Source organism: Papio anubis, chromosome 12 (genome assembly GCF_008728515.1).
Source record: "Papio anubis isolate 15944 chromosome 12, Panubis1.0, whole genome shotgun sequence".
In the NCBI taxonomy this organism is placed as follows: Eukaryota; Metazoa; Chordata; class Mammalia; order Primates; family Cercopithecidae; genus Papio; species Papio anubis.
In genome coordinates this window covers 65,093,386-65,105,134 of record NC_044987.1, presented here as the reverse complement: position 1 = coordinate 65,105,134, position 11,749 = coordinate 65,093,386, and the positions used below count along the sequence as shown (strand labels likewise).

The window sequence follows — 11,749 nt, the reverse complement described above, 5'->3', positions numbered from 1 at the left end:
TTATAGATTGTAAGGAAGATAAACATAATTTGACAGATACATGCAAGGCATTTTATTGGAAGGATATCAGGGAATCAGAATGACAGGATCTTGGAGAAACCAGATTGTTCATGAAGATTTAGAAACATCAAAACTAGCAATTAATCCATAAGAGAAACGCACTGATCAGTTTAGCTGAGTTATAACCAGGAAAGTTCTAACAGAGACTGATTAACTACACTTAATGTGATGTCACTGTATAAGATCCTTACGCATATATTATAATAAAACACAGAAAGTGGCAGACAGTAGTACTTCTCCTTTGTACTAAGAATCTGTCACTTCTAGAAATTATTAAGATACTCAAAGAGTTTTAGTTTCTCTGAATTGTATCCATAATATTTATATTATTAGACATTAGAGTAAAATTTAAATGTTTAATATTAAAATAATATTAACAAACTATTATACAAAAACATATTTGATACTTTTTGTTAAAATCACTATTTTTCAAAAAATTAGTTGTAAGAATGGCATCATTTTCCTTTGCAAATATTTTTATTGTCTAAGTTAAGATAATAGAGCTGAAATCTCATAAATCATTTACAATTTCATTTAATCTATTATGGTAACATCTCATACAACCTCTGGAAAATTTCACTATGTACTTATGAGAGAATAAGAGTGAGAATGGCTAAAAATTTTCTATCATAAATATAGTTTTGAGCTTTTGAGCTTCTGGAAAGGTACTTAGAAAACTCCAAAGATCTCAAGACCACACTTTGAAGAACGCATGGGATGGTGATTTCCCAAAAAGTAAAGAAGGGTTACTTAGGGAAGTAATGGAAGGGAATGCCTTAATATAAATATGCATTGCATTATGAAGTTTTTCCAGTTCTTTCAAATATCTCAAAGATTACAAAACATAAAGCCATGAACAATATTGCCTATGATGGATCTCAGAACAATAATCTGTGTTGAGAGGCTTCCTCCATTACCCTCTGGAAAGAAGTGAATCTCAAGTGTTTGTAAATTAACCACCTATACCATTACCTCTACCACACTGATAAGAGTTTTTCTGTAGCTTCAGGAACTTGACAAGGGAGGACCTTAAAGAAATTGAGATCCTTCTTACTTAGGAATTCAGTGACACTTGCTGGGAGAATGCCTTCTATCAATGACACCCACTTCTATCCCCACTTCTTTCTCCTGCTAGGAATACCAGGACTGGAAACTTTACATATGTGGATTGCTTTCCCATTCTGTATTGTGTACCTGATTGCCATTGTGGGGAATATGACCATTCTCTTTGTGATCAAAACCGAACACAGTCTACATCAGCCCATGTTCTACTTCCTGGCCATGTTGTCTATGATTTATCTGGGTCTGTCCACATCCACTATTCCCAAAATGCTAGGAATCTTCTGGTTCAACCTCCAAGAGATCAGCTTTGGGAGCTGCCTTCTTCAGATGTTCTCTATTCACATGTTTACAGGCATGGAGACTGTTCTGTTGGTGGTCATGGCTTACAACCGCTTTGTTGCCATTTGCAACCCTCTCCAGTACACCATGATCCTCACTAATAAAACCATCAGTATTCTAGCTTCTGTGGTTGTTGGAAGAAATTTAGTTCTTGTAACCCCATTTGTGTTTCTCATTCTGCGTCTGCCTTTCTGTGGGCATAACATCATACCTCACACATACTGTGAGCACATAGGTCTGGCCCAGTTGGCCTGTGGACCTATGAAGATCAACATAATCTATGGGCTCATGGTGATTTCTTATATTATTGTGGATGTGATCCTAATTTCTTCTTCCTATGTGCTTATCCTTCGAGCTGTTTTTCGCCTTCCCTCTCAAGATGCCCGACTAAAGGCCTTCCATACCTGTGGTTCTCATATCTGTGTTATGCTGTGCTTTTACATACCAGCATTTTTTTCTTTTATGACACATAATTTTGGCCAAAACATTCCCCACTATACCCATATTCTTTTGGCTAACCTGTATGTGATTGTCCCACCTGCCCTTAACCCTGTCATTTATGGAGTCAGGACCAAGCAGATCCGAGAGCAAGTTGTGAAAATATTTGTACAGAAAGAATAATTATGCAATAAAGTTGGGATAAGTATATCTATATACCACCCAAATTATGATCATCTGAGCTTCCTTTTTAATCTTCTGTAACTGTTGGTCATGCTTGTCAGATTTTTTCATTTTGACTGGAAGTGCTTTAGTGTTGACAGATAATGCAAACTTAAACTTTGCTGCCTGTTTCCCCCACTTCTCTCCAGGTACCTGGAAAAAGGCTAATTAATGGAGATGTTAACTATGCTGAAGGTTGAGGTGGCTTTGGAGTAAAACTGCTTGTAAACAAGGGTGATAGATAGCTCCATTTTTTCCATATGTCTTCTCTCTAGGTAAATTTAGATCCTGAAGGACACTGATCAAATAAATCTCATTTTATAGATGAACAAAATAAGCTGTAATCCAGCAGTAGTGTCTGTTACATATTTTTCTATTCTTTACAGAATCCAAAATTTTGTCTTCTCCAAAATCTTTGACTCCCATGTTTATTTCAATGCTCTCTCAGTCTTGCTGTTACTACCATTTTTGCTCCTCTTCTTCTTTCACATTCCTGCTCTGTCTCTTTTTGTGATGGTTAATACTGAGTGTCAACTTGATTTGATTGAAGGATACAAAGTATTGATCCTGGTTGTGTCTGTGAGGGTGTTGTCAAAAGAGATTAACATTTGAGTCAGTGGGCTGGGAAAGGCAGACCCACCTTCAGTCTGGGTGGGAAACATCTAATCAGCTGCCAATGCAGCTAGAATATAAAGCAGGAAGAAAAATGTGAAAAGACTAGACGGGCCTAGCCTCCCAACCTACATCCTTCTCCAGTGCTGGATGCTTCTTGTCCTCAAACATCAGACTCCAAGTTCCTCAGTTTTGGGATTCGGAGTGGCTCTCGTTGCTCTTCAGCTTGCAGATGGCCTATTGTGGGACTTTGTGATCATGTGAGTTAATACTTAATAAACTCCCCTTTGTGTGTGTGTGTGTGTGTGTACACACACACACATATATATTTCCTACTAGTTCAGTCCCTCTAGAGAACCCTGACTAATACACTTTTCTTTTACATTCATTCTCTAATAAAGTAAGTCTTTGTGAATTTAGGGATGTGAGAGACTACAGTGTGGGTATTACAGAGACATGTTTTCTCACTTGAAGCAAAGTCATCACAGATTTGACTTTTTGTATGTGTCGCATGTCTAATTCTAATTCCAAATTCTATCTGCAATTTCCCTTCAGATAAAATGTATAAAACTTTTAAGACTTTATAAAACTTAGAAAAACAATTAGGCTTATGCTATGATAAGCACAGGGCCATACTTGATATCAACCTCAAAATAATCTCATTATAATTTATTAATCCTGTAGTTCTCCAATATATAGTCCCATTTTCAAACTCCAGATGTGACTGGAGAATGTGGTTTGCATTAACATAGATAAAAGAGGCACTGAACTGAAATTTGTGCCTTATCAGTGTACTCATGCTTCAAAATCAGAAATCTCCCTCATGTTCTATAATTTAGAACCACTGTGTAGTTTGGATGACAATATACAAAATACTGAAAAGTACACAGATTACAATTTTAGGAAATGGGGTTGGATATAGCCGAGTAGACAAGAAAAGCAACATCACCTATTCAATATCTGTGAATCTGGACAGTTCTTGATGTTAACACTGGCTAAGCACAATTCCTGAATCCTATAGTATTTTGTGTATTTTCTTTAGGTCTGTGTGCATGGGTTATAATTTGACTTTTGCAGCTTCTGCTTCATGTACCTAAAATTTTATGGGAATATAGAGTTTTAAATGTGGAAATACATTGAAACTTGATCTATTCCCTTTGTCTTACAAATAAAAAACTGAGGTCTAAGGAAAGCAGGTATTTGTGTGCATAAAATATACCCATCTTTAGCATCATCTTCATGTAGCAAGTGAAGGAAGATCACTCAGATAAATCATTTTGACTACAAATTCTTAACTCTTGCAGGATGTTTAAGTAGGAAATATTTTATTTATATGTAAGAGGCTTCATCGTGGGTCCCAAGTGGAGATCAAGTAAAATGGGAGGTAGAACACATAGCCTGGTGTTGGTGTTGGTAATGAGAAGAGGGAGACTGCAGAAATTGAGTGCAGGTGCAAGTAGTATAGTGTTAAAGATTAGCTGAAATCAGCACAATCTTCATTGCTGTGGTCCACAGTACTGAGTGGTAAGCACAGACCAGTATCCAGACCATCAATAGCTGTACAATATACAAACATGCAAAATAAAGAAAAAGTTTTTTCTTCTCTCAGTGATATGAAAGGATCTGTGACATGTATAGTGCAACTTTCTGGTTGAATATATTGATGAGAGGCAGAAAATTTTAATATAAGCATGATAGTTCCCGCAGTGTAGATGGGAGTGCACCATAATACTGGCCCTGAAATGGTTCATAATCAAACTGGACCACCACACTTAAACATGGTTGAGTGGAGTCATTGTCCTGAGATCCCTTCTCTGGACAGTGGTTTTCTTTCATGAAGTCAAACAAGATGGGACCAGAAGGGTGTTGACATACTGAAGAAAAAAGACACAAAAGATAAATATAACTGAGAAAATGGTGACAACAGAAATGTCAACCTGAAATAATAGATAGGATGAGAATCCGGTGTAAGTGTTTATTCAAATGCAAAGCTAAAGATGGCCATCTGGGAAACATAGAATCCAAAGAAATGAGGTCAATGCCCCAAAGTTGAAAAGTTAAGGTTTTACTTACATAGGCAGAAAACAAAGAAATTTAGCAGAATTAAAAATTTCCCCATACAAAGTTGATTTATGAGTTACAGCAAATTGATTAGTTACAGCTTGTTTTCTTTTTCCAATTTAAATGAGTATTTTTAGTATTTTATCTTTGACAATGTAATAGTCATGAGGTCTTTGTGTAACATGAGGAAGAAGGAAGTTAACCAATAACGAAGATCAAAAGTAAAGAGGGAAAGGGTCTTCTCTGGCACTCGTTAGTCTTTTACAATATTCTCAAATACAATGTAGGTAATGGAAAAAGGCCAATTTATAATCAGGGCAACAAATACTACAACTTCCTAGGTTACAGCTATCTGTTAGTGACTCAGGTCCCATAATCTCATTCTTTTAAGGCTCAAAATCATTTAAAGTTTCAACAGCTTTTGTCTTGAATTACATATTTTAATTAAAAAAGACATCAATGCTAGAGTTAATTATGTTCTACTGGTATTGAATATTCGGAGACATTGCCATTTTTCATAAACCTTGATCACCCTGTCAAACAATTCTTCTCCTTGGGAACCCTTTATGCATCACAGGGTATTTTACAGAATATGGAAACTAGCCTGGGTCATAGACCGTTACGGGAGAGTAAGTGTGAGAATACTAGAGCTGTTTATCTCTAACTTTATGTTACCCACCAGCACTTTGGGAAGAGACGATTCAGTGTAACTGAAAATAAACTTCAATTCGGATACAATATCTTCTTGAGCATGTTCCAACATTGCTCCATTCACAAAGTCAAACCAATATTTCATGGAACAGTTTACTAACACTGTTTTTGTTTAATCTGCAATGGGATATTGCGAGCACATTGAGCACTACGGTGAGAAAGAAAATATCCTCAGATAAAAACTGGAGAGAAGACTTCAGAGAAACTGTTTTGTGAGTTGTAAATTCATCTCACAGAGTTACACGACTCCTTTATTGAGCAGTTTGCTAACACTGTTGTCACAGAATCTACAGTGGGATATTCGGGAGGGCATTGAGGAGTATGGTGAAAAAGGAAATATCCTCATATAAAAACTGGAGAGAAGCCTTCAGAGAAACTGCTTTGTGCTGTGTGAATTCATCTCACAGAGTTACACCACTCTCTCATGGAGCTGTGTGCTAGCACTTCTTGTGGAAAGGATATTTTTGATCGCTTTGAAGCAAATGGTGACAAAGCAAATATCCTCAGATAAAAACTTGAAATATGTTTCTGAGGATATCCTCAAATATCCTCAGATAAAAACTAGAAATATGTCACAAAGCTTTCTGAGATATGGCTTCCTGATGTGTCAATTCATCTCACACACACAGAGCTACACCATTCTTTTACTGGAGGAGTTTTTTAGCACTGCTTCTGTGGAATCTGAGAAGAGATACCTTGGATTGCATTGAAGCCCATGGTGAAAAAGGAAATAGCGTCAGATAAAAACTAGAAAGAAGCTTTCTGAGAAACTGCTTTGTGATGTGCAAATTCATGTCACAGAGTTACACTACTCTTTCATGGAGCAAATTGCCAGCACTGTTTTTGTGGGATCTGAGAAGGGGTTATTTTGGATCACTTTGAAGCCTATGGTGACTAAGGCAATATAATCAGATAAAGCTAGAAGGGAGCTTTCTGAGAAACTGCTTTGTGCTGTGTGAATTCATCTCTCAGAGTTACACCTTTCCTTTCATGGAACAGTTTCCTAACACTGTTGTCATGGAATCTGCAATGGGATATTGGGAGCGCTTTGAGTGCTATTGGGAGAAAGGAAATAGCCTCATATAAAAACTGGAGAGAAGGTTTCAGAGAAACTGTTTTGTGAGGTATAATTTAATCTCATAAAGTTACACCACTCTTCTATTCAGCAGTTTGGTAACACTGTTTTTGTGGAATCTGCAGTGCGATATTCGGGAGGGCATTGAGGACTATGGTGAAAAAGGAAATATCCTCAGGTACAAACTAGAAGCAGATTTCTGAGAAACTACTTTGTGATGTGTGAATTCATCTCACAGAGTTACATGGCTCTTTCATGGAGCAGTTTGCTAGCACTGTTCTTGTGGAATATGTGAAGCAATGCTTTGGATCGCTTCGAAGCCTATGGTGACAAAGGAAATATCCTCAGATAAAAACTAGAAAGAAGCTTCCTAAGAGACAGCTTTGTGAAGTGTGAATTTATCTTACAGAGTTGCCCAGTGGTTTTCATTGAGAAGTTTGCTAACATGTTTTCGTGGAATCTGCAATGAGATATATGGGAGTGCTTTGAGGCCTGTGTTTAAATAGAAATGTCCTCGGATTAAAAACAGGAAAGAAACTTTCTGAGAAACTGCTTTGTGCTGTGTGAATTCATCTCACAAAGTTAAACCAATCTTTCATGGAACAGTTTACTAACAATGTTTTTGTTTCATCTGCAATGCGATACTGTGAGCGCATTGAGTGCTATGGTGAAAAAGGAAATATCCTCGGATAAAAACTGAAGAGAAGACTTCGGAGAAACTGCTTTGTGATGTGTAAGTTCATCTCAGAGTTACACTTCTCTTTCATTGAGCAGTTTGATAACACTATTTTCGTGGAATCTGCAATGTGATATTCAACAGGGCATTGAGGCCGATGGTAAAAAGGGAAATATCCTCAGATAGAAACTTGAAAGAAGCTTTCTGAGAAACTGCTTTGTGATGTGTGAATATATCTCACAGAGTTACACTGTTCTTTTCATTGAGCAGTCTGCTAACACTGTTTTCCTGGAATCCGTAAAGGAACATTTCACAGCCTGTTGATGCTTAGGGTGACAAAGGAAATATCCTCATGAAAAGCTAGAAACAAGGCTTCTGAGAATCTGCTTTCTGATGTGTGAATTCATCTCACAGAGTTACACTTTTCTTTCATGGAGTAGTTTGTTAGCATTGTTTTTTGGGGAATCTGTGAAGGGATATTTTGGATCCAATTGAAGCCTAAAGTGACAAGGAAATATCCTCAAATAAAAACAAAAAAGAAACATTCTGAGAAACTGCTTTGTGATGTGTGAATACATCTCACATAGTTACAGTGTTCTTTACATGGAGCAGTTTGCTAACACTGCTTTCATGGATAATGCAATAGGATGTTTGGGAGTGCATTGAAGCCTATGGAGACAAAGGAAATATACTCAGATAAAAACTGAAAAGAAGCCTTCTGAGAAACTGTTTTGCAATGTGTGAATACATGTCACAGAGTTACACTGTTCTTTTCATTGAACAGCCTGCTAACACTGTTATCTTGGAATTCATAAAGGGATATTTCGCAGTGCATTGAAACTTACAGTGACTAAGGAAATATTCTCAGAAAAAAACTAGAAAGAAGGTTTCTGAGAATCTGCTGTCTGATGTGTGAATTCATCTCACAGAATAACACTTTTTTCTTCGTGAAGCAATTTACTAACACTGTTCTCGTTGAACCTACAAAGTGATACTTGAGAGCACATTGATGTCTATGGTGAAAAAGGAAAGATCCTCAGATAAAAACTAGAAAGAAGTTTTCTGAGAAACTGCATTGTGATGTGTGAATGCATCTCACAGATTTACACTGTACTTTTCATGGAACAGTTCACTAACAATGTTTTCTTGGAATCTGCAATGGGATATTTCTCAGTGCAATGCAGCTTATAGTGACAAAGGAAATATCCTCAGATAAAAACCTAAAAGAAGCTTTCTGAGAAACTGCTATGGATGTGTGAATTCACCTCACAGATTTACATAGTTCTTTTCACGGATCACTTTGTTAGTACTGTTTTCTGTGAATCTGAGAAGGAATATTTTGGATCGCTTTGAAGCCCATGGTGACAAGGAAATATCCTCAGATAAAAACTGGAAAGAAGATTTCTGAGAACGTTCTTGGTGATGTGTGAATTCATCTCACAGAGTTACACTGTTCTTATCATGGAGCAGTTTGTTAACACTGTTTTCCTGAAATTTGCAAAGGGATATTTTGGAGCACTTTGAGGCCTAGAGTGAAAAATGAAATATCCTCAGATAAAAACTAGAAGGAAGCTTTCTGAGAAACTGCTTTGTGATGCGTGAATTCATTTCACAGAGTTACACCATTCTTTTCATTGAGCAGTCTGCTAACACTGTTTTCGTGCAATCTGCCAAGGCATATTTGGAAGCACATTGAAGCCTATGGTGACAAAGGAAATATCCTCAGATAAAAACTGAAAAGAAGCTTTCTGAGAAACTGCTTTGGATGTGTGAATTCATCTCACAGAGTTACACTGTTCTTTTCATACAGCAGTCTGCTAACACTGTTTTCGTAGAAACTGCAATAGGATGTTTTGGAGTGCATTGAAGCATATGGGGACAAAGGAAATATCCTCAGATAAATAGCAAAAAGATGCTTTCCCAGAATCTGCTTTGGATGTGTGAATTCATCTCAGAGAGTTACACCTTACCTTTCGTGGAGCAGTTTGATAACACTGTTTTCATGCAATCTGCCAAGGGATATTTGGGAGCATTTTGAGGCCTATAGTGATGAAGGAAATATGCTCAGATAAAAACTAGAAAGAAGGTTTCTGAGAAACTCCTTTGTGATGTGTGAAGACATTTCACAGAGTTACAATGTTCTTTTCATTGAGCAGTCTGCTAGCACTGTTTTCTTGGAATCTGTAAAGGGATATTTTGCAGCGCATTGGAACTTATGGTGACAAAAGAAATATCCTCAGAGAAAAACTAGAAAGAAGGTTTCTGAGAGTCTGCTATCTGATGTGAGAATTCACCTACAGAGTTACACTTTCCTATCATGGAGCAGTGTGTTAGCACTCTTTCTGTGGAACCTGAGAATGGATATCTTTGATCCCATCGAGGCTTAACGCTGACAAAGGAAATATCACGACATAAAAACTAGAAAGAAGCTTTCTGAGAAACTTTTTTGTGATTTGTGAATTTATCTCACAGAGTTATACCTTTGTCTTCATGAAGCAGTATGCTAACATTGTTACTGCGTTCTTTTCATACAACCGTTTGCTAACACTGTTTTTGCGGAAAAGGCAAAGGATATCTGGGAGTGCATTGAAGCCTCTGGTGACAAAGGAAATATCCTCAGATAAAAACCAAACAGAAGTCTTTGGAGAAACTGCTTTGTGTGAATACATCTCAGAGAGATACAATGTTTGTTTCAGAAAGCAGTCTGCTAACACTGTTATCTTGAAGTCATCACGGGATATATTGCAATGCATTGAAACATAGGGGGACAAAAGAAATATCCTCAAAGAAAAACTAGAAAGAAGGGTTCTGAGAGTCTACTGTCTGATGGGAGAATTCATCTCACCGAGTTACACTTTCGTCTTCTGCAGCAGTGTGTTAGCACACTTTATGGGGAATCTGAGACGGGATATTGTGGATGGCCTTGAAGCCTACGCTGACAAAGGAAATATCCTCACATCAAAACTAGAAAGAAGCTTTCTGAGAGACTTCTTTGTGATTTGTGAATTCGTCTCACTGTGTTACACCTTTCTCTTCATGAAACTGTTTGCTAACTTTGTTTTCGTGGAATCTGAAAAGGGACATTTGGGAGTGGATTGAGGCCTATGGTGGAATCGGAAATATCTTCAGACAAAAACTTGAAGGAAGATTTCTGAGAAACTGCATTGTGATGTGTGAATGCATCTCACAGAGTTACACTGTTCTTTTCACGGAACAGTTTGCTAACATTGTTTTCTGGGACTGTGCAATGGGATATTTCTTAGCGCATTTCAGCTTACGGTGACAAAGGAAATATCCTCAGATGAATACTAGAATGAAGTTTTCTGAGAATCTGTTTTGTGATGCGTTAATTCATCTCCCAGGGTTACACTGTTCTTTTCATGGAGCAGTTTGCCAACATTGTTTTCTGGGAATCTACAATGGGATATTTCCTAGTGCAATTAAGTTAAGAGGTGACAAAAAATATTCCTAGATAAAAACTAGAAAGAAGCTTTCTGAGAAACTGCTTTGTGATGGATTAATTCACTTCACAGAGTTACACCGTTCTTTTCATTGAGCAGTCTGCTAACACTGTTTTCACGGAATCTGCGTTAGGATATTTGGGAGCACAGTGAAGCCTATGGTGACAGAGGAAATATCGTCAGATAAAAACCCAAAAGAAGCTTCTGAGAAACAGCTTTGGATGTGTGAATTCATCTCACAGATATACACGGTTCTCTTCAGGGATCACTTCGTTAGAACTATTTTATGTGAATCTGAGAAGGGATATTTTGGATCACATGGAAGACTATGGTCACAAGGAACTATCCCCAGAAAAAAACTGGAAAGAAGCTTTGTGAGAATGTTCTTTGAAATACGGGAATTCATCTCACAGAGTTACACCTTTATTTTCATGGAGCAGTTGGCTAATTCTGTTTTCGTGCAATCTGCCAAGGGATATTTGGGAGCATTTTGAGGCCTATAGTGATGAAGGAAATACGCTCAGCTAAAAACTAGAAAGAAGCTTTCTGAGAAACTCCTTTGTGATGTGTGAAGACATTTCACGGAGTTACAGTGTTCTTTTCATTGAGCAGTCTGCTAACACTGTCTTCTTGGAATCTGTAAAAGGATATTTTGCAGTGCATTGAAACCTATGGTAACAAAAGAAATATCCTCAGAGTAAAACTAGAAAGAAGGTTTTTGAAAGTCTGCTATCTGATGTGAGAATTCACCTACAGAGTTACACTTTCCTATCATGGAGCAGTGTGTTAACAACCTTTCTGTGAACCCTGAGAAGGGATATTTTGGATCTCTTCGAAGTCTATGCTGACAAAGGAAATATCCCCACATAAAAACTAGAAAGAAGCTCTCTGAGGAACTGCTTTGTGATGTGTGAATTGATCTCACAGAGTTACTGCGTTCTTTTCATACAGCCGTTTGCTAACACTGTTTTCGTGGAAAATGCAATAGGATGTTTGGGAGCGAATAGAAGTCTCTGGTGACAAAGGAAATAT

The 11,749-nt window shown here is 37.4% G+C and overlaps 1 protein-coding gene across 1 annotated transcript; it reads left to right on the top strand.

The window, feature by feature from the left end:
• Positions 1-580: 580 nt before the first annotated feature.
• On the top strand, positions 581-2,713 carry LOC101019367 (olfactory receptor 52E4). Its single transcript, XM_003910309.3, has one exon. It carries the CDS (start codon positions 1,144-1,146, stop codon positions 2,080-2,082), a length of 939 nt encoding a protein of 312 aa, XP_003910358.1. The 5' UTR covers positions 581-1,143; the 3' UTR covers positions 2,083-2,713.
• The last annotated feature ends 9,036 nt before the right edge of the window (positions 2,714-11,749 follow it).

Coding starts and splice junctions, on each gene's coding strand:
- LOC101019367 (XM_003910309.3), top strand. CDS start 1,144: ATGCCTTCTATCAATGACACCCACTTCTATCCCCACTTCTTTCTCCTG.